This window comes from Anabas testudineus, chromosome 4 (assembly GCF_900324465.2).
Source record: "Anabas testudineus chromosome 4, fAnaTes1.2, whole genome shotgun sequence".
Taxonomy (NCBI): Eukaryota; Metazoa; Chordata; class Actinopteri; order Anabantiformes; family Anabantidae; genus Anabas; species Anabas testudineus.
In genome coordinates, this window is record NC_046613.1 from 650028 (window position 1) to 672268 (window position 22241).

General features: G+C 41.4%; 1 protein-coding gene across 1 annotated transcript; it reads left to right on the forward strand.

Moving 5' to 3' along the window:
- Nucleotides 1–8967: 8967 nt before the first annotated feature.
- On the forward strand, nucleotides 8968–12085 carry LOC113152875 (Krueppel-like factor 2). Its single transcript, XM_026346378.1, has 3 exons — nucleotides 8968–9425; nucleotides 9772–10765; nucleotides 10858–12085. Exons 1-3 carry the CDS (start codon nucleotides 9354–9356, stop codon nucleotides 11031–11033), a joined length of 1242 nt encoding a protein of 413 aa, XP_026202163.1. The 5' UTR covers nucleotides 8968–9353; the 3' UTR covers nucleotides 11034–12085.
- The last annotated feature ends 10156 nt before the right edge of the window (nucleotides 12086–22241 follow it).

Below are 22241 nucleotides of genomic sequence, written 5' to 3' on the forward strand. Positions count from 1 at the left end.
TATGTGGAAACCAAACAGCTGTCTATGGCAAACAAAAATGGAAAATCAATTAGAAGCATTCCACAAACAATGGGCACAGCCAGTCGAATCATCTGGAATGTAAAGAAAAAGATACATTGTGGAAAGGCCAAAATGTGGAAGAAGAAAGGCTCTGCTCATCATCTAAACCATACCAGCGCATGTTGGAGTGGCTGTGGATCAATAGATCAACAGGTGAAGCAGTTGATTGCCAATCATAGCATTGGAGGTTCGATTCCCTGCTGCCATTTCACATGCCAAAGTCTTCTTGGACAAGATACTGAACCTCAAGTTGTCCCCGGTGAGTCAGATCAGCTGTGTAGCAGCTCAGCCATTGGTGTGTGTGTGTGAATGGGTGAATGAGACGCAGTGTAAAGTGCTTTGAGTACCAGCTAGGTAGAAAAGTGCTATATAGGTGCAGAGCGTTTCCCATCTGAAACATGGCAGAGGTGGTATCACTGCTTGGACTGCTTCTGGAACAATCACGAGTATCTTGAGTATAATCAATAATCTTTACTAATGATATAACTCATGATGGCAGCAGGAAGAATTCAGAGGTGAACAAAAACATTGTTTCTGTTCATTTATGGCAAAATGCTTCAAAACTAACTGGGAGGAGCTTCATCAACTCAACAAAGGGTTTGATCAAGGGGAATAGTGGTCAATCAATCACAGAGAGTGAACATGCATTTCACCTGCTGAGGAGGAGACTGAGGGGAGAAAATCCCCAAAAGAAACAACAACAGCAGGAGACTAAAGTAAAAGCCTGGAAAAGCAAATGAAAAGAAGAAACAGTCAGTCGCAGTGTGCATCAAACCAAATATTAAGTTTTATTTACTTTAATTTACTTTAACGTGATCTGTTCCAATACTTTTGCTGATCCAGAATGTGCTGTGTTCTATGTATAAATTGTCCACTATTGTAAATAAAACAAATAAAAGCTGTAATGCTGAACTTTCGTCGCATTTCCACCTTTTGATCTTAACCTCACGTCTTCGGTGTACATCAAAAACAAACATCAGCCTTATTGTTCCAGTACTTTTGGAGGGGACTGTATGTTTCTATCTTAACTACTGTAGAGTTCAGATGCCCTGCACACTTTCAGCTCTCCACTGTAACAGAAGTGCAGTTCAGTCCAACTTGGCCCACAGCTATGCATGGAATCCTCCCCCCTCCTTTTCCTAGCAGAGTTCCTCTGATTTCTGTTTTCTCCTCCATTCCCATTTCAGCTATAGATTTTGCTCTCACACATCACTTGACATTCAGCTCACATAAAGTGTCCTAATCCTCCATAATGAGCGTATTGTTGTCGTCTTAAGTGTACCGTGGTGTAATATGTGAAAATATGTCAATATGTCATAACAAATTGTGGTATTCCAGCCCACTGCTGATGTGATTCAGTAGACATGATGCAATGGGAAGCAACAGTGTACATAATGAAATAAAAATAATAAACACATGAAACGGCTGTGTTGCTTTATAATGCACTGTGGCTGCACTTCATGTTGAGACAAAGCAAATAGGCAAACATGCAGCTGAGGCATATGTGGCTGTAAAAGATGGTGCTTTAAGACCTGTAAAACTGAGGAGTGTGAATGACCAAAGGCAACTGCTGTCAGACTGCACTTCAGAAACTACTGCCCCATAGGTGAGAGTGACCCAAGCAGCCAAAGTCTGCAGCTGAACGTAGTACCTTCTCCAAAGATCATGTGAAAATATGTAGTGTAGGGCACATTTACATTAAGTGTGACTCTAGAATAGACTTATCGCTGACTCTTTCTCTATTTCCTGATGAAATACTCAGAGTTTGCTTTTTTCACCAATCACATGTGTAAAAAGACTTTTTGTAAAACATGTCGACCGCTTCTAACCTTGACTGCTGGGCACGAATGTGAACTGAAATCTGTTTGTGGACTGAAAACAGTCACATACACTGTATTACTGGTTTTTTGGAGAACTTCTGGAGAACATTTACAAAAGTTGCATGACAGAGTGGACATTTAGTTTTTCTGGGATTTGTGCAATTTTGTGTTATAATTTTACATTTTATAATGTTGCTGGTGTTTTATCTGGACAGCCATCACCACTACAGTGATGGAAAGTACATCTGTGATTAAAACGTGAGTAACATGTGTTATGTCACACAGACAAACAGAAACAGACAGCTTCACATCATCAAAAAAAATGTCCAAGATGGAGCTTTAGCTATGCAACTCTGTTACACACTCATGTGTTTTTAGCAGGTTTTGTGGAGCTCTTTGGCAGAAGATTGAATGTTTTTGATTTGGAAACATATTATATTACAGTGTACTTTTAGTAAATTGTGATTTTTTTATGGTGTAGAAATGGTGAAAGGATGTCAGCAGTTTGATCCAAAGTCTACAGTTTCACGTCTTGTCTCTTCTGAGACTTGACTTGTGTCTGTGTCTTTTCTTGTTTCCCATGTTGCTCTCTTTGTTTGCCAGTTTCTCTCTCTCTCCTTCTCTCCTTCTCTCTTTCTCTGAAGTATTCAAGAAACTAACAACGGCTTGACTGGGCCCAGGTCTTTGCATTTTCTTTCTGTCTTATGCCAACAGTGCCTGGACGGGGAAGCATTATCGCTCCCTCAATCCCTTCGAGTCTGCACAGTGTGCCGGCAGGAAACTCAGCCAAGTGGGCTTCCTGACCGAGCAGGAGAGAGGAAGTGCAGTAATAAGGAATAAGGAAGGGGGTGTGGGTTTAAAAATAACCTGCCTATATAAGCTGAGGCAGGAGCCCACTCTCTGCCTCAGACTCTCACTCTGTGCTCCACGCTGCTCGGCCAGAAGCTCGCCTCCCATCTCTCTCTTATACACACGTATAAAACGCACACACAAAGAACTGCACAGCTTTCCTGCCGTGCAGAAGAAAGCGGAGAAGTCAAAGCAGGTGTTTCCAAGAAGTATAACAATGACATAAAGTATGTGTGCTGAGGAGAGCCGCTCTATCCCCAAACAGACTGCAAAAGCTTGAGCAGAGGGAGAAAGTCTGTCTGTTTCCAATAAGAAACCAAATCTTGTAGCAGGAACAATAAGCCTCAGACAACGGAGATTTTTTGTACTATACTGTAAGTCCGGCTAAATTGATTGAACACTCATATTAAATGCTTAAACTTTTGTGTGTGCAGTCATAAAGTCATACAAGCATACATGTAGCTCTAATGATTTCAGTAATAATAATTATTACATTGTTTTCCGTCTTGTTTTGTTGCTTAATCCAATCAAGATAGGATAATAAATATATGAAAGTGGTGAATGAACTGATCTAACCTCATGCTGCAAAATAGTTGTTTAACTGTTGTGGATGAGATCCAGGAAAATGGTGATGCTACTACAACAACAGAAAACTAGACAAGAAACACAAAGACAGTCAAATAATTAGTCAGAGTAGATCCAAAACTGAAGGCTTGCAGTAGTGGATCAGAAGAACCACAGGTGGGATGCAGCCTCCACCTCTCTGTGCCTTTGATGTGTCTTTGTAGTCTCGACACGAGGAATTATACAAAAGAAGAAAACGATGAATGTTTTCAGACAGTTGGTCCTGAAAATCAATTATGCTGCTCTTGTTCATTTACAGGAAAGTGACAGACGGGGTCATCATGAATATAAAAAAGTCTCTAATGAGAGAGAAGCTGTGGAAGCTGACTGTGTTACTATGAACTGTGGACATAACTTGGAAGAAGCTCCACGCTGTAATAAACTGACGTTATTCTGGGAAGTTTTTTATTGAGTTTCAACACAGGATCACTGTCTTCAGCTTTGTGTTTGGAGAACTCACCACCACAGCAACACACACCAGCTTTAGATTGTCTGTTTTCTCTTTGTATCACACATAACACTGTGCAATTATATCAAAAACCTTTGTTAAAGCTCTGATATGTGTATCCTGGTAATTGCAGGGTGCAGTCAGAGAGCAGATCTGTCACTCGATGCACCTGTTGACATTACAAAGTCATTCGTTTCAACCACTGAATGTGTTGACAGATGTTCCAGTCAACTATGTAAATAATCATGGGATGATGTTTTATCTCCTGGAAATAATTTCACTGGCTGAAAGGCAAAACTACTATCTTCACCTAAGACATTGACAGGAAATGATGAAATAAATTAAACTTAGAATACTTTTCTTTTCCCTTTCAGGGGTCTCCACAGCAAATGATCTACCTCCATTTAACCATCTCTCTGCATCACAATGCAGCTCATTTCGCCCAGTATTTCTCAATCAGCATCCTTATAGTAAATAATGCATCTGTTGTTCTCTTTCTAGACATGAAATCATACTGCTGCTCACAAATGCTCACATCTGCCCTTAGCCTAACTTTCACTGCTCATTCCACTACTCATTGTATGGCTCATCATTTTTATTCCTCTGTAGTTGCCACAGTTCTGCACATCTCCCTTATTCTTGTAACAATACAAAATTCTCCTCCATTTCTCGGGCATCCTCTCAATCGCCAAGTTAAACAGCCTAGTCAGAAACTCTACTGCCACCTCTTTGTGACACTTCTATACCTCCACAGGTATGTCACAGGACTGACTGCCTTTCCACCACTCTGCAACCATCTTTAAATTCAGAATAACTTTGAATAAAACTTTGAAATAAATTAACTATATTAATCACTGTGCTCTGAGAGTGCAGACATTTCCAAACCAGTAAGATTTAGAAATAATATGATTTTTCAGAAGATGTCAGTACCTGTCATCATCATCATCATCATCAAAAATGATTATAAAGTATGTATGAGTTCTTGTAAATGAACTAAATCAACTAAGATTTAATATTGTCAAAAAATAAAAATGGGTGGCGAAAAAGAGGGGTAAGGGACTTTTTATAGGAACTGTTCATTTGTTCCCAGAGTGTAGAAACCAAGTCACATGTACACAGTATTTGAATGAAACCTCTAATCAGTGTTTCCCACTGAAATACAGCAATCAATCAATCACCTAATCCCTATCCCTACTACAGTCTTTCTTTGTGTCTATCAGTGTATTCATTTTTTGAACTGACTTTTATACTTGGGATTGAGTCTCAAAGACTTAGTCTGACAGTCTTTGTGTACCAGGAACCTGGACTCTTATTGTCATGTGTTTACAGCCAGGCCCGGGATTAAAATCTCAGTCTAAACAATGTTACAGAGCAAGATGAGAACATGTGAAAACCTTTGAGTCTAGCACAGAGAAACATTCAGTTAGCCAGGACTAACTTCCACATGACAGACAGAAAAACTGTGCGGCCATGCCGGATTTAATATATGTCCAGTTAGAGATACAGAACCATCAGCATTGTCACAGTTGACTCCCAGCACACATGGCAGATTACTGAAGGCAACAGAGACAAGATGGAGATTGAACTGGATGAATTATTTCAGACATGACACAAGACACAGCACAGGAAACAAAGGAAGAAGACAAACATTTAGGGAGCTGCTGCTTTTCATCTGGTCAACGACTGACTAAGTATGTTGTCATTGTCAACGTGACAGCAGAGGCAGAGCTCTGACTGAGTGAACTGTCTAGCATTCAGTTCATTTCTACCTTTTGCACAATCATACGGCACTTCAGGTTTGGAATTTTGCCACATTAATAAAGAAGCAGTCTGGTGCCAACAGTGAGAGCAACAATATCAGTCTCATATCTGTGCATCAAGACGCGGAAGTCTGTCTGAAACAAAAGGTGTGTTTCCATTTTCAGTTCACCTTGATCCATTGAAGAGAAATGACACACATTTTTAGACTAGTCTACCTGGGTCATGCTTCCACTTTGTTCATTCAGAGTACAGTTCATGTAGACTTGCAATACTTACCACATATGTACAAATAGACGTCATAGTTGCTTATTCCATCAAGTTCTGTGAATAAAAGACTTTCTTACATAAATCATTTCAAATAATAACCTAACTGAAAGGTAATAGAATTAAAGTCAGCTACAGGACAAATGCTAATCCTGGGAAGGCTAAAATCCCTTTAACAGACGTGATAAGTTAAAGTTAGCCTGGTCTATAGTCACTTACTATAGTTTGGGGTTCGTGCGCTTCACTATATGTTCAAATGCCCCGACCCCACACCCCGGCAACATCAATATGCACGGTTTAATACAACCATATGACACTGACTAAGAAAAAACCTGGATTTTACAAAATGCTGGAGAGTTCAGACAGCATATGACAGTGGTGTCAGCCCACTGATAGCGGTTACTGAAATGTTTGACTGTACTGCTGCGTGTTCTGGTAAGAAGGTTGAATGTATCACTGGGTCAAAAAGTGGGATTCACCGCCTGCAGAGTGATAACAACAACACTGGAAATGCTGCTGCTATCTCTATGGCCTCAACTGTCACTAATGTTACTCACTGATACGTTAACCTTTGTCACTGGTCATGCTGCATGTTTCTGCTTGAACTTGGCTGTTAAACCCACAGAACAAGGAGTCTCTAATTTACTGACATCCTAGTTAACACATATATTCAGTTCAATTTTATTTTATTTGTATAGCACCAAATCACAACAGAAGTCATCTCAGGGCACTTTACAATGTTTAAGGTTGCAGACCTTACAGAGTATAATTATACTAAAAATGATATAGAAAACCCAACAATCCTAACAGTGGAGAGGAAAAACTCCCTTTAGAGGAAGAAAGTTCCAGCAGAACCAGGCCTAGGGTGGGCAGCCATCTGCCTCGACCGGTTGGGGTGAGTGGAAAGAGAAGAGAGAAAAGAACAGCAGGCACAAAACAACAACAAGCAGCAAGAAGATTGTGCAGGTCAACTGGATTCTGAAGATAACAGTTCCAAGGTATACCTAGGAGTATACCTGAAGATAAGTACATAGAGAGCAAGAGACAAAGAATATACTATAATATACTGTCACTGTCTCGCTCACACACACAAGTGCTCTGTCATCCTGGAAAGCATTATTGCCAAGTGACTCAGACAGCCTGGTAGGCAGGTAATTAGGCCACGGTATTTCACAGGTATTTCTCAACCTTCTCTTTCTGCTGGTGTGATACGAGCACGTAGTCTCAGTGGACTACATCCCCTACTTCAAATATGACCCACAAATGCTAAACATTTAAGATATGTGCATGCATTATGGTTTGAATTTACACCAAGGCAGTACACTGTTGCAAACAGTTAAGGTGTGTACAGAGACTTGCACTCCACAGTTGACTGGTTGGTACATGCTGATGGTCACATGCTTCATAATATATTGTACACTCACTCTGATGAACTACAGTGGAATGCCACCAAATCACCAAATGCTGCCAGGCCTTTGAAAACTTTGGGTGACTATCAAACTATCAAAGGCCTTTAATTAGCATTTCAGATGTGTGTCACCAGAGGGCAAAGCACTGTAAAAGCACAGGATGTTTTAGAACACACCCCTGTTGTGTCTCTGGGTCTGCTGCCAACTGTCTGTACATCTATCATGATTAACCAACAAGACACTGCAGCACAGACAAACAGGTAGTGGAGAGTCCTTGTAGAAATATTTGACGCTGATCTATTGTCAATTAAACAGAGGGTTTAGTGAAACTGTTCACACACAGAAGAATCAGCAGTGTGTCACACTTTGTTTTGACAGTAATATAAATCTTTTTCATGAAAACACACAAAACACAGAGCTGGGAAACTAAGCACAGTAGGCAAATGTAGATATTCCAGAGGCCCAGCTGGATGATGGTGGTCTGTATATCAGATGTGTTGTGGTCATTTGATTAAAGATCCTTTTCTGATCACTGAAACCTCCAGTGCTTTGATGTGAATGGCGTTGCAGTAAAAAGTGGCTATAAACTTGCAGTAATTTTGAAATCAGTACTCCAAATGTATGTGAAAATGTACTGTGCTTAGCTGGCTGACTAGATTATACTACATGGATAGTAGACATCAGCAGTTTGTGTGTGCATGCTGTTAGGACTGAAGCTGTCCAGCTGTGGCAGCTGTGGCACTGCATCCTGCTGCTGTCGATTGAGACCAGAGATGAACAGTGTAAGCAGCCACAGCCACAGCAATGACACCCAATTAAGGACCATTTTAGATCTTTATTATTGTAACTATGATGAATATGTCCTCTGAACTTAACATAAGCAGAGACAAACTACTTAGATTTCCATATATACACTTTATATACACTAATATATTTCTTATATTGATTGGGCTGCAGGACCTTCTGTGTCCATCATGGAGTCTTCAAGCAGGGTTCTCTATTCATGGAGAAGAAAATCAGTACAGCTCAAATCCATTATATAATATATAACATAATATTTTATACGTCCCGACCACATTTGATAGGTGTGAAATTATTTGTTGCATTGTCTATAATCTTTTCTTTCTAGACTACTATGATGAGCTACATCGTCATGTTGTGTGGGGTGGGAGCTGGGGTTCCAGTCTATTGTGCACCCCGTGTGATAGAATGCTAGTACAGGAGAGTCGCCTTATTATCACCTTAACGAGGCTTAATGAGCTGCTGTCAAGTACAAGGCGAGAAGCCGTGATGCCGCTGGCGCCTGGTAGTTGAAGCCTGCAGCGGAAAGTGCATTCAGCATCGGTGTACAGACACTCATCCAGAATATTGTGATCAAAGACGCGTGTGGCGGGTAGAGACTGATGGCTCACTTTGAAAGAGCAACATTTCTGCCGAACTGCACAGAAAACACACGCGCACGCAGCGGGCAAAGACTTTCTTGCGTGCGTAAAAGCGCGTCGTTCCTACGTGCGCACTGCGTTTGGCACCTGTAGCGTCTTTCTTCCTCTTTGAGTGAAGCCTGTTTGTTGTAGCACAGTGTTGTCGCTCTTTTTTCAACTACGTGTTAATTGCTTATTATGTGTTTTAGTGGAGCTGGTCTAGAGGCGGTCTCTCTCTCCTGCCAGGTTTTGTAGAAGTTTGACTAAGGGGCGGGTTTTCCTCTTCCTCTCTTAGAAGGTTAAGTAGCTGCCCGCAGCGGAGCAGAGCGAGCATTCCGCAGCACATTCAGACTCCCTCTCTCATCAACGCTGTTTCGAAGAGTCCAACAGCACTCGGACTTTTATACCGAGGCTAAATTTAGGGGGTTGGTCGGTGTGCAGCGTCCTCATCCTGGACGCGTTTCCTTCCCCCGGCTTCGCATTGGTCTGATTTGTGCAGAGAACAATATTTATAAGAAAAGCAGCTTCTTCCACACGCACAGCTGCACATGAGTGAGGAGCAACAGCTCGTCGGACGGCGGACGCGCTCTGAAGCTTTTTCTGGAGCCTCAGCGGCGGATTCCGGTGATTTCTTGTAAACAGACGCGTCTTCTTCCAGCATCAGGACTTTTTCGGCTTTTTCTAATAACGCGTGGAAATGGCCTTGGCTGGGACCATTTTACCATCTATATCAACATTTGCTAACCAAAAGGAGAAATGTTGGGAAGATGTAAGTTGTGCTGTTGACATATTTACACTTGTTCTGAACAAATAGCATAAGGAATAAGTTCTCACCTACTCACGTATCTTCTTCTTCGTGCTCTTGTTTGTTTTTTTCTGCCATATCTGAATACACAAAACTGCTACTTATTTTTTAAGTTTGAATACTTTGTAAAGTTGCTTTGCCTCCATCCATTACATAAATGATGAAAGTGTGTTTTCATCCTGTTTCTTGGAAACGTTTAACCCTCTCTGGGCATCTTTTGTGCCGTTTTAGTGAAATAATCTTATGATATATGTAAAGAATATTTTATGTTTTCAAACAAACTAAGTTTTGTTCCTTGTCCTTCCTCCAGAGTTGGAAGAGCGAAATGAGCAGCGCTGTGTCCGACATGGACAGCAGCTGCTTGGGCAGAAAGGACGAAGAGGACCTAGATAAATTCTTGGATCTGGAGTTTATTCTCGCAAACACTGCCGGCTCCGAGAGTGCTCCAGTGACAGAGGCGGGGGTTCAGTCCTATCGGTTCCAGGAGTCCGGAGCGCCGGTATATCAGCCACAGCAGCCTCAGCAGCACGGCGCCAATTACGCGTCTGTGCCAGATGTAAACTGTCCTCCTCCGGCGTACAACAGCCTGATGGCAGAGCTCCTGCGCTCCGACGTAGAGTCCAGCTTCCTCTCCGGGAGCAGCCCTAACATCCAGGCAAGATTCCTGATCAGCTCAACTTCTTTCCAGGCAACTCAGGATTTATTCCCCGATCATCCGAGCATTAAAGTGGAGCCCGCTTCTATGGACACGTACGGACCTGTCATGGGTCTGGTGCCTCGGAGCTGCGCCAAAATCAAGCACGAGGGAAACGTCTCCTGCATGATGTCATACGAGCAGCAGCCGAGGCTCGCCAACTCCCCGCAAGCCGCGGTCGGCAGCATGACGCCACCGCTCAGCCCGGCCGACCTGATGAGCTCAGAGTGCCACCCGCCCCAGATGTGTAACTCCAACTCGTTGACCTTCCCACAGAGTTTCCACCCCAGCCACCGCAGCGCGCCCGGGGGATTCCCTCACCCCCACACTGCAATGCAGCTCCCTTTCAGCGGGGCGCACCACCACCAGTTTCCCGGCATGTTCGCAGAGGACGCGGCACTCAGCATGCAGCAGCAGCAGCCGGCGGTCGGCCAGCGGGTCCTGCTCACCCCGCCGTCCTCCCCTCTGGATATGATGAACTCCAAGCCGAAAAGGGGTCGCCGGTCCTGGCCGAGGAAACGCACCGCAACACACACATGCACTTTCACCGGCTGTGGAAAGACCTACACCAAGAGCTCTCACCTGAAGGCGCACCTGAGGACGCACACAGGTAAGATCTGCGCGTTTAATGAGATGGAGGCTAAACAATGAGTCACTACTATAACCACACTCACATTTGCTTTTTATGTTTTGTGTTTAAAGGAGAGAAACCATATCACTGCAGCTGGGAGGGCTGCGGCTGGAAGTTTGCTCGTTCTGATGAGCTCACGCGTCACTTCCGGAAGCACACCGGACACCGGCCGTTCCAGTGTCACCTGTGTGAACGTGCGTTCTCCCGGTCTGACCACCTCGCCCTGCACATGAAGAGGCATATGTGAGGAAAGACCTGAAGGACAAAGGTGGACGTCTGTGCACTGCATCAAGCCGACAAACAGACATTTAAAACCTGATCAGCTAGTCTATGCAAGGATGCTATGCAAACATGTAACCTACTGGAGATGCAGGTTCCTTCAGGAGCGACACTCACTATAGTGGTACCATAGCCAGTGGTGGAAGAAGTATTCACATGTGTTACTTCAATGGTCTACATCACTGCATTTTCTTTTGAAAAATAGTGGCGTATGAAGTAGCTTACAATAAAAGTATTCCAAAATGTGCTGAATAGGTAGAAATACTTTCCACCATTGACAATGGCACAACATGATGAAGCCACTAGTTACTATGGTGTATTACCAACAGGTGTTCTATAAGAATATTATATTGATTTTGCCTCTGGACCCTCAAATTCTATTTTGTAAGAAAAAAATCTATTTAAAAGTTATTTTTGAGAGAATCACAAACACAGCAACACGCAGATAAAACCCAATATGACCGAAACAGATGAGTTCTGTTCAGACTAAAGTCGTTTAAACTATGTAGCTGGTACTACTGTTTTGTATTCAAAGGACCATTCGACTTAACATGTCAGGCACATGCCACTGAAGCAACTGGAAAAGCATTGTTTTTTGTCTTTGTATTGTAACCATTAGTGCCTTCTATAACACATTATTACATATCATACAAGTGCCATATTCATCACTGGCTGGAAGACAATCAAAGTTTCATCTTTGTGTTATAATGTAAGTGTAAATAGCACTTGAAATAAGCTTTGAGACAATGTTTTGTTCTAAAACTGCCTTTCATTCTGTCCCCCTTGAAGGCTTGAATCAAAGGTTGTGTCTGTGAATCTGTCTGTTGTCTACTAAAAACTAAAGTCAGGGTCTTACAGAAGTGCATGCCATCTCAGAGTCGCCTGATTGACAAAGGGCTCACAGTCTTTTGCAATAAGACTTGTGTCTTGAAGAAATGTACTGCCTTGTAAAAATAATCTGTTTTATATAATGTAAATAGTTTATTTTAATGTACATATTAAAGTAAATGAACAATATGATTTCCAGAGTCCTGAGTTTCATTTGGACAGAGTATTGACTATTATATGACACACGCACACACAGGTTTTTGGCCTTGGACTCCATGATACACTTGTTTCACACTTGAAGATCTTTACTCCACAAAGGTCAAGAGATGTTACAATGTGATTTCACTAATGTTTTACTTTAAAAACTATGAACGCCTTAACAACTAAACATCTATATAAACACATTCAAGATGGGGAAATGGCTGAACTGCTCACAGACACAAATAGGTTATCTCGTCACAATAGCACCTGTCGAAGCAATGCGCCATGCACTATGGGAACCTGATCTATGGAGACCCCACCTTAACATACAGGCCTTAAAGCATGTGCTGCTGACGTCTTGTTGCTAAATGCCAGAGAACACCTGCAGAGCTATTGATAATTCCATGTCTTGCTGGGTTAGAGCTGTTCAGGTAGCATGACAGGTAGAGGATGACATTCACAACATTAGGCAGGTGGTTTTAACTTGTGGCTGATCTCTATGTATCAGGTGTTGTTTTGTCAGAAGTCTTGCCTAACCCTAACCCTGGTGATAGAACAGTAAACAGGAAGAGCAGAGGGCCCTTTCTAAAGGTGTCCAATAATCTTTGCTGTACAGTATTGCATCATAGCTGACAGAAGTGCTGGTGAAGTCAAATAACACAGAAATCATAACTGTAAATTAAACTTGGTTTAGGTTCAATGTACAAGTGCATCAAGTGGTTATTTTGTGCTGACTAACAAACATAGAAATGGCTGTTTCTCATGAAACTCTTCCTCTACATCTCTTCATATGAGGATGCCTGTGTATATTTTGAGTTGTGAAAGGTCAACATATCGGTGTCATCTCCAGAATGGCCATGTGCCAGCCCTGAAAAAAGAGGAACACCCGCTTCTATCATTAGTATATTTACTCAAGTGAAAAATCGAATGTTTTCATTTCACTTTTTCAGCTTGGTACAAGAGGGTGGCTGCTGCTGCAGAGCGTGGGAACCTCCAAGCTGACGGGTTCAGATGGTTTACATGTTGCTTTCTACTTTCTCTTGAACACGCAGCTGTGCGTACGAGATATTACAACACACTGAGTTGCCCAGGTGGATGCAGGCAGGTCAGATGACAGTGCCCAGGCACTGTCACCTGGTGGGATGACTTCCTGTTCTCTGCCTGAGTTTTGTTGCACATTCTTGTGATCAGTGAAGTTCTGCAATTACAGAATCTACAGCGGCCACATCATTACAACAGCTGTTGTGGTGGACACAGGGTAGCAGGGATAATCTGTTAATACACAGCAGGCTGTATGGTATTAATATTGTGGCTTGATTTTATTGGGTTGTTTCATTCAAATGACTAAAGAACCTATTTTCTCACTTAGTATTATTTGTATTGTCCAGGTTTTCTGAGTTGCCTTGACTCCAGCTAAGAGGAGGTGAAAGGAATTTCTGGCAGCCAGGCCAGAATATAACACAGAGACCATGAGTCTGAATTTCCTACATCATAACCTCGCCCACCTGAGAGAACTAAATTCTTTTTAAATTCACAATGCTGTTGCAAAGCTCTATACCACAGAGGGGCATGGATTCCACCACAAGGATATGAAAACCTTTTCTAATTATATGAATGTATCATTTAATGTAGTATTTATTTTTTTAGTCTAGAAAAGAAAAAAGTTCAGATCAACAATCACAAAGCTGAGATAAAGGGGTTAGGATCTTCATCCAATAAGCAGTAGTGATACGTAGGCATCAGGCACAAAACATGACATAAAACTCCATCCACTCCAAACTCAATCCATTCATGTTCTGAAGCATCTCAGTTTGTCAGTTTGTGTTGTTGCCTGGTGTGTGCAGGAGAACATTCCTCCAGCTGACAGCTTTCTTCTATTCTATCACGTCGTCACAGAGCCCAGCATGGCCCCTCTGTGCTATCCAGCTGAGTGAGATACAAAAACAGGCTTTTATTTGATTCTTTAATGCACATGAACCAACTCCACCTCACATCTATAAACCTCAAACATGTGCAACATTCTTCCCTATCCTGATGTAAGCATAGACTCTCCTTCCTGCCTGACTATCCAAGGCTAATATTTCTGTTAGCAAGAGACTGTAAACATAAGCTCTTGTGCAACAGTTTATCTCAGAGGAACTCCCCTCCTGAGTGTTCAAGAGCATATTCTCCCACTCCCAACACAACATGCTCATAAAAGTGTGGGGAGAAAACTGATACCAGAGTGTTTCACATGAGAGTGATCCTGTCCTGAGGTTAAAAGGCCACCGAGGGTTTAGTCACTCAAAAATTTGCATTTGAAACCAACACTGGTACTTTTAAGGGTTTGTAGAACTCAACTCAATCTTCCTTTGGTTAATTACACAGTGATCAGATCTTGCTCGTGTAGTTGCTGCAGGCTAAAACAGAAGCAGTGCCTCTGTATCAGGAAGGTAAATGGGAGAGCTGAGATAATCCAAAGTGGATGTAGTACAAACATTTTTCTGGTGAAATTCAGTGAAGCGGTTAACTTTATCAGTTGTTTGGGAAACATCGACCTTAACTGGAAATATCTTATCTCCAAATATTCCCAGAGCCACAGGTGCCGAGCACTGTCAGAAGAAAAGCAGGAATTGAATTCATGGAAAGAGGATGCCATCTGCTGGGACAGCGGGAAAGTCCTGCTGGACGGCTCCACACGTTTCTTTTTTCAGTTAGGAAGCTAGTTGAGTTGCGTTTAGACCTGTCTTGCAGTCTTCCATTTCATCTAATCATTTGTGTCTCACTAAGGAGGCTTGACAGGGTGTTAGGACAGGGTCCTATTAGAATTATTCATGTGGCGTACACTATGAGTCAGGTGTTTCAGTCAGTGAAATGAGGTGTGTTGTGAGTTTGGGAGGTCCTGTCTTATTTAAAGAAGAGAAATCTGGGTCTTTACTATATCTTCACCAGGCTGGAAAGAATTGTCACCGTCTCTAGTAGTGGTCGACCAACAAAGCTCACTGCAAGAGCATATTTGTCAGGAAGAATCCTAGGGTAGTGTCTAGGAAACTAAAGATCTTACTTGCACTGGCTAATATCAGTATTCATGAGGCCACTGTCTTTGCTGTATGTCTACAGTTTACTCAAGGCCATGTGAATAAACTAGAAGACTGTTGGGCCTGTTTGCTGACACTGGACCAGGACAGAAAGTGGACCATGCAGCAAGGCAACTACCCTAAATATATAATGTTTTACCAAAGAATGGTAAAAGCAGAATAAATGTGATGCTTTGACATGGCAAAGTCAAAGTCTGAGTTGATCTTAATGCCGAGGAAGGACCTGAGGTGACATCCCTGAGGTCAAACTGCTCTGTAGGAGGAATGATTGTCTAATTTTAGCTCAGTCACCTAACTGGTTTGTGTGTGCATTCTTACTGCTGACAGACTTGTACACATAACAGTACAACACACTCTACCCCTGAGAATGGGATTAGCCATAAAAGCAATGTACAGCAGGCGTGAGTGTTCGTAAGTAAGGACACTGTAGATGGAGGTACATGCTAACAACAGGTCACTGTGTGTATGCAAAACATTTTTTTAGGTCAGTTTAGAATTTCACCAGCAGATTAAATGGGTTTGCAGCCAAGGTTGACTGAACACAGGCTGTCGGCCTGTGCAGAAGGTTGGATTTACACTCTTACAAAATCAGTGTGATTCTCTGGCAGTTCTCCGGTCTGCTCATTTCATTTCTGTGTAAACAGGTGAAATCAAATACTTTTGAAATTAGCTTCACATGTGTCTCTCAACAGATCTGGTGTTTAGGCAGGTGATTTCTGTTTTTACAGCCAGATCAGATTTTCAGAGACTTTGCAGAGAAAAGCATGACTAAGGTTAAAACGTAGTTATAGAGACTACCAGTTAGCAGCTCTGTTAGGCTGTGCTTGTAAAGAGCCTTTGCTAAACAGGGCACATGTATTTACTAATAATGTTCTCATACACAAATTAAAATATTTCCATTTTTGTAAAAAAACGGAATTCAAACTAACAACTAAACATTATCATCCAGTCCAGTCATTTTTTGTAGCTCATCATTTGTAATGTGAATTACATCATCCTCTTGTTAGGTCAGAAGTGGCTACTTCTGTCTAAGGAAACTTGGTTGAAGACTATAAAATTATCCTCAAGGATGGTTTCACTTCACACCTGAGCTGAATAGGCTTATTGAAGCTGAAGAATCCTCTTAAGTGTTCTGGTTCTTCTAAATATTGCTTAAACAGATTTCGGTCCTTCGGCCCTCTGAGTAATGGGAGACAGGATTTTAAACATTATCAGGGGTCATTCTATGGGGAAACTAGGACAAGGATTCAGTGCTGACCTCTTTCTGGCAATCCCTATGAAAATATTTTAAAGATAAATCCCCTGAACTTCATTAGTGTCTTATAGCATTTTTCGACCGCATGGTCTCAATTCGACTCTACTCACTTGTAACAGGTACTTCTTTTTCTGCTATAAACAATACCTCCTCAGTGTAACCGTAACCCTAACCATAGTGAAGCCACGTGAAACCACTGTGAACTCCTGTGAAACTACCAATTAAACTTAATTTACAGTGGAGAGGAAAGACTCCTTTTAAAAAAAGAAACCTCAAGCAGAACCAGGCTCAAGGTAGGTGGCCATCTGCCTTGACCGGCTGGGGTGAGTAGAAAGACGAGAGAGAAAAGAACAGCACACAACAAAAAATCAACAACAGCAAAAACACTTAGCAGGTTGGTAGGGCCAATAACTGCACTCTGGACATAAACAGCTCCAAGGCTGAGGACACCTGCAGAGGAATACAGAGAGGAGGAAGCACAACTACGGGAGAGCGAAATGACAACAATAATGACTTGCAATGGTAGCATTTTAATGCATAGACGAGAGTATAGGAGAGGAGAGAAGAGAAGGGGAGCTTAGTATATCAGTAGAGGTCCCCTGGCAGACCAATCTATTGCAGCATAATAAAAAGACGGTCAAGTCACCGGAGCCATCTCTAACTATAAGCTTCATAAAAAAAAAGGAAAGTTTTAAGTTTATTCTTAAATGTATAGAAAGTGTTCTACTTGAAAATTCTGAAACTATGAGGTCTTTAAGATATGATGGAGCATGATTATTAAGTGCTTTATAGATGAAAAAAAGTGTTTTCAATTCTATACTGGATTTTACAAGGAACCAATGGAGGAGAAATATGATCTCTCTTGCTAATTTTAGTTACAACTATGGCTGCAGCATTTTGGATTGACTGGAAGTTTTTAAATAGTTTTTTAGCATCACTTTGGGACAGGATGCTCCAAATTTCACCAATATTCCTCAGGTGGATATGCCAGGATATGCAATATCCTGGTTTAAAGATCATTTCAGGAATCCTCACAGTGTGAGGTAATCATTTAATACTCTTCCATATCAGTAGGTGGAAGCAGGGATCTAATTGCCTTGTAAGAGAATTAGTGATGCATGGATGCGATGGGTGGCAGTGACAGTGGCATTGTGGCTCGCAAGACTACTTTTTACAAAAGGAAATATGTAAACTCCGACCCAGATGAAGGCCCTAGTGTGAATAGAGGGTCAAGAGAAAGCAAAGACGGTGGCCTCGAAAGCTCAAAGGCCATCTCCAAACGAAACTCCCTTCGGTGCAAAGCAAGAATGCAGACTATCTGCAGACTACTGCATGAAAACATAGAGAAACTGGCAACTTTTATGAGAAGAGCCCTTAAAGCTAGCTACCACATCGCTGAACTTGTAGCTAAATAAAAAAAGTCCCATACTGTGACAGAGACATTAATACTTCCCGCCCGCAAAGCCGTTGTAAATGAGATGCTCGGACCTGAAGCAGTTAAAGAAATAGCCAAAGTCCCCCTCTGAGATAACACAATTTCCAGATGTATTGATGACGCGTCTGCAGACATCGAAGGTTTTAGAACTCAACTCTCGGCCAATGTGCGTTTTCCCGGGACACATCAGAATATCTTGAAAAAGGAGGACTTCAGTGGGAAAACTGCACGAGTGATTCTGTTCAAAGGTGCAACTCTGGCAACAACATGTGGAAAGTGGCAAACTTGAAATGTTCCCACTCACCAAGAAATGGCAAGATGTTAACACTGCTGCATTGTGCGAGACAATAGGTGAACATCTGAAAACTCTTGAGGAGAACATGTCGTTTTATTTCTCTTCAGCCTTCACTGAACGCCTTGACTGGGTTAGGGACCCATATAGCTCAACATCAGTTGTTGGAAAGCATATGACTGCAGGAACTGGCAAACAAAGCTATTTTGACATTGCTCCCATAGCCTGACTGCTATGCGCGTACAAACTAGCCCAGGTTTAAGTGCATCCACAGTGAGAAACAAAAGAACAGAGAAACATTTCAGTATTGAAAAGTAGAACATGTTCTTTTGGTAATCCAGGCTTATTGTACCATAATGTAAAGCAGTAATACTGGCTAGTTGGTTGGAAAGAAAGAATTTTTAACTTTAAATGCTAGAGGCCTCATCTCTTTATTCAACTCTTTGTTCTATTTACAGGTTACAGCTCACATCCCGGTTCCAGGTCAACAAATAGAGTGGGAAGGTGGTTCAGAGGAAGATGGCCCTTAATCTGCACATCACTTTAATCATCAGGGACTTCAGTGGTGATACTTAACTATACTTCCAGCTATACTGTAGATGATTTATATTTTCATTTAATACTTAGTAACTGGACAATATGAACGGCTGATTAGTTTAGTGGTAACATCACTGCCTCCCATGTGGGAGACGGGGGCTCAAATCCCATCTATGGCCTACCTCCAGTAGGGGTCCTTAGGCAAGACCTCCCCATGCTTACCCTTGTAAGTTGCTTTGGATAAAATGACTAAATGTAAATAATTGACTGAGAGTTCACTGTAACTGTCATTGGTCTCTGCTTTGTAAATAGGTAAGAAATAAATTTATAAATGCTTCAGGACAATAACGTAAGCTGAAAGTCGGTACTTTATTGTCATTGTCATCATTCCATGATTGCAAAATGTAGTGTTTTGGTTTGGAGGCAAAATGACAACATCTTACCTGTCCAGGTTTACAGGTTTACATATTGTGTGTAGTGATGAGTATGAAACCCCTTTTGCCTCCTGTACTGACCATATACAAAAACTCAGACTTTTATGCCTTTGCATAAAAGTTATTGATTTGTATTTTTTATATTGTTGCACGACAGGCATTGCCTCCCCACTCCCAATGATGTCTCCACCCTCCTCAACTGACCTCCACTACTACCTCCATCCTCCTCACCTGACACTATCCCCACCTCCACCCCCACCTTTTAATGCTGCCATCATTCTGCAGGAAGAAACTGTTGTAATCTATTCTAATATTTTTTTAATTTGTGTGCTTAACTGTTTTGATGCTTATTTCATGTTCACTGCATGTTGTAAAAAATAGAGTTAATTTTGTTGTGTCACTTCCACTTTGATATTGTGTTTTATACTGTTTTATCAATGTTATCCTTTTATCGTTTTCAGAAACATAAAGAAATGCATTTGTGCATTTTTTTAAGTGTCCTTTGCATATTTTACATTGACAGCTAAATAACATTTATATTTTTATAAATACAGTCGTATACAGTAGAAAATGACAGGGCAGTACTTTAATTTACTTTACAGTATGCTAATATCTACTGTACTTTGTTTTACAGTAGCTTTTACTGTGCAGTGAAATACAGCAACTACTGGATAATTGTTGCCAATAAGGTACTTTTAATTTGACAATAAACACTTTACAGTGTACTTAAATTTACTTCACCTAAGAAAACGTTTCACTACAGTAGATGCTTATCTGAGAACGCTGTTGACAAAATTTAAAGAACTGATTCCAACCTTTATTTCAGAGCTATCTACCAACAAAGAGGAGGGCAGTCAGCGTAAATTTACTCCAGTACAACTTGATTATCTTGTTGATATTACTGCAGCCTCACTCGAATCATAACTATTAGAGAAAAAAACGATCAGACCCTCCCTACAACTGGCATGGATGGTCTCACATATACAGTAGCACTAGACTCAATTGTAAGACCTCACATGTACATGGACTGCTTCTTCCCCGTAGATCAGAGTAGAGTAGAGTTAATTTCAATAATTAATTAATCTACACCATCAACATATTTTCTAGACCCTATCCCAACTAGACTCCTCAAAGATGTTTTACCTTTGACCCGTATTAGATCAGACCATCTATCTTTACTAACAGGCTACATACCACAGGCTTTTAAGGTTGCTTGACTCAGAGGTTTTAGCCACTTTTAGACCATTATCCAATCAGCCCTTTATCTCTTAAACCCCTGAAAAAGTAGTTTCAAAGCAATTCTGCTACCACCTGCGCAGGAATAACCTGTATGAAGATTTCCAGTCAGGATTTAGAGTACGTCATAGTATAGAAACAACATTGTAAAAGATCACTAATAATCTTATCTTTAACAGACAACAGACTTCTCTCTCTATACTCGTCTTGTTAGATCTTAGTGCTGCATTTGACACTATAGATCACAACATTCTATTACACAGACTGGAACAGACTGTCCTTTTCTCTCTCCTCTTTCCACTCACCCCAGCTGGTCGTGGCAGATGGCCGCCCACCCTAAGCCTGGTTCTGCTTGAGGTATTTTTTTCTAAAGGGGGGTTTTCTCTCTCCACCGTCGCATAGTGCTTGCTCAAGTGGGATTTGTTGGGTTTTCTATATAATTCTTTATACAGTAATAGTTTGTAAAGTCTCAAGATTTGGCACTATACAGATAAATTTGAATTGAAAAAAAAAATGAGCTCACACGTGCAGGTGGCTGATACTGACATACATGACGCACACAGACTAAAGCAGTAATTGCTCTTCAGCTGGTGTTATTTCCATCCACGTGTGTGTATGCTCATGGTCCTTGGGCAGTAAGTGATACCCCACTATTTCCAAGAATTCCCCCCTTTACAGAGTGTTTTTAAGATGGAGTAGCAGGACAGTGTAGTAGTGCTCATAAGGCTCAAAGTGGAAGCACATGGTCTGAGATATTGAAGTATTGTGAGGGCAAACCAGTGTTTACCCTCCAGTTTTCTATAACCCACATTCCCAGTAAAAAGCCAATAGGATTTTCATTTCCTCCTCTCTATTACCATAAGGTAAACACAAAGCTATTGAGGAATTTCCTGTTATTTCATACGGAGACGGTTAGCATTTGCTAACATAGCAGATTGCTTGGGTTTCAAATACTATGTCCAAAAATGACTGCTGCCTTTGCACAACATTCAGTTCACACTACACAGCTGTATCCTTGAATTGGAGCCAAGCATAACTCACTGCACAGTGTGCCCGTCTGGGAGACATGGAAAGGTTGTGTTTAAGCTCTTTGTAAGACCTTGTCTGCTCCGAAGTCAGCCAGACAACACTCAGTGAATAACTGCTCACTTACAGAATAATCCAGCTTTTTTTTTTTACAAGTGAGTTTCATTTGATTTGTCATCATTTCCATTTTCCATTGTACTTATCACAGTCATTGCTGAGAACCAGGAACACGGTGACACATCCACAATAAGACTGTATCTACCACTGAGGACAAGTGCAGCAGGTCAGGTTAAAATTAAACAAATAATTCTCTTGCAGTATGTCCTTTAAATGTGCAATGTATAGCCCTTCTAGTATACTTCTAGTATACCCTTCTAGGAGGATGTGGAAGATGTAGATGTAGAATTTTGACCTCTGGCTGAGTAACCTCATCTCACCTCAACCTCACCACCAGGAGACTTTTACCATTACACCTTTGCAATCTTTTGTTGCCCCTGTAATTCAGTAGTTACACCTCAGTTGTGTTTACTGTAACATGTCAGGACTCCCACAGGTTTGCGCATAATGTAAATCTAAAAGTCTGACACTGATGATGCCACAGTGATGTCATTAGGGTGATCTAATCTCAGTAGAGGTTATGAGATATGGCATAAAGCATGGGTTACAAATTGGTGGTTAAGAGTTTGAGAAGTCTAATTAAGATGTTCTGAGCAGCATTATGGGACATTTGACCCACACTCCTACAGTTGATCTCAGAGGTTTTTATGAACAGTATAGCAGTACTGGGCTCTAAACAGTTAATAATATTTTGATGAGGCGGATCGATTGTACAAGATAGATCAGGGTTAAGGGCAT

What these genes read in the sequence shown, in the direction of transcription:
- LOC113152875 (XM_026346378.1), top strand. Translation starts at nt 9,354, where the DNA reads ATGGCCTTGGCTGGGACCATTTTACCATCTATATCAACATTTGCTAAC. An exon ending in AGGAGAAATGTTGGGAAGAT is followed by an intron (nt 9,426 to 9,771) that starts GTAAGTTGTGCT and finishes TCCTTCCTCCAG; the next exon opens with AGTTGGAAGAGCGAAATGAG. An exon ending in GCACCTGAGGACGCACACAG is followed by an intron (nt 10,766 to 10,857) that starts GTAAGATCTGCG and finishes TTGTGTTTAAAG; the next exon opens with GAGAGAAACCATATCACTGC.